This window comes from Olea europaea, chromosome 13 (genome assembly GCF_002742605.1).
Source record: "Olea europaea var. sylvestris chromosome 13, O_europaea_v1, whole genome shotgun sequence".
Classification (NCBI taxonomy): domain Eukaryota; kingdom Viridiplantae; phylum Streptophyta; class Magnoliopsida; order Lamiales; family Oleaceae; genus Olea; species Olea europaea.
In genome coordinates, this window is record NC_036249.1 from 22,502,721 (window position 1) to 22,503,837 (window position 1,117).

The window sequence follows — 1,117 nt, forward strand, 5'->3', positions numbered from 1 at the left end:
GGATTCAAATAGATGATGGGGAAATAGAAGTTGAGGGGCACGAACCATATTTTCTTCTGCTCCAAATTTGGAGTAAATGACACACAACTGGCCCAAAAGGGAAGTAAGGAAGGTAGGGTAATTTATAAATGACCCAGTATCGAATATCAGTAATAATATCAGGCTAGCAAAAGAATTTAGTTCACATTTATCATTTTCTAGGACGAAAGGGGGTATATATCTCTATGGGAGTACTTTCTTATTTATGTTCTCTTTCCTTGGGAGGTAAGACTGGTATGGCATCTGAATCGTCAAATGATTTTTTGCAACTCTTCGGCTTCAAGATGTTGGACTTGTCTTGACACTAGTTTAGAAACTTAGCACAAAACATATAGGGTCATGCTACTTGTACTTGTTTGTTCATACTTTGATTTACTCGAGCTCACTTCCTCCTCTCACATAGGGGTCGGACCTCACGTCATGACCTCCACATGGGACCCGGCCTCATGTGAGAGGAGTGGTGGGGTCGGGTTACCCAAAGTGTCAACAAACAAATACAAATGACTTAATTCAAACATATATCAAACCCTTGACGCTTTGTTCAACAAAATATAATATGACTTCCACGGCAATTTTATTTACGCTAAGTATCCATACTTATTCACTCTTTTCTTTATGATTCTAATAAATTCTATGAACTTACTTTTGTCAAACTGATGAAGATATCTTCCCGATACAATCGATGTGGGGTCCGGACGGCAACAAAGATCATCTGGTTGTGAATGTTAGTGCGTCGGATAAATATTCAGACACAATATGTAAATGTTTTCTACTCCATTATAATTTAAGGTTGTCAATGAAATCTGTACTGGTCTGAGTGATAAAGATTCTGCTTGTAATGTTCGTTTGTGATAAGATTCCATATGATTTATATATTTTTTTTTCCAGCCATTTTACCGGAAAAATCTGAAAATGAAAGGAATGACAATTTCTGTTTTGTTCACCAACCTTACCCATCTAAAACATGTACAGGGATAATATTATTCTATAATGCAAACTCATTTCTTAGGGATTGAGGATGCGTGGAACATCGTTTAATTATCTGACCATATCTGTTTAGTTTAGGACTTTCTGTACA

The 1,117-nt window shown here is 36.6% G+C and overlaps 1 protein-coding gene across 1 annotated transcript in view; it reads left to right on the forward strand.

Annotated features, from left to right (window-relative positions):
• Nucleotides 1-913, forward strand: part of LOC111407891 (ras-related protein Rab7) — a 3,355-nt gene extending 2,442 nt beyond the window's left edge. The window contains exon 7 of the mRNA XM_023037589.1: nt 702-913. Coding sequence (XP_022893357.1) covers nt 702-768 — 67 coding nt within the window. The 3' untranslated portion in view covers nt 769-913. The remainder of the gene's footprint in view (nt 1-701) is intronic.
• Nucleotides 914-1,117: the final 204 nt, after the last annotated feature.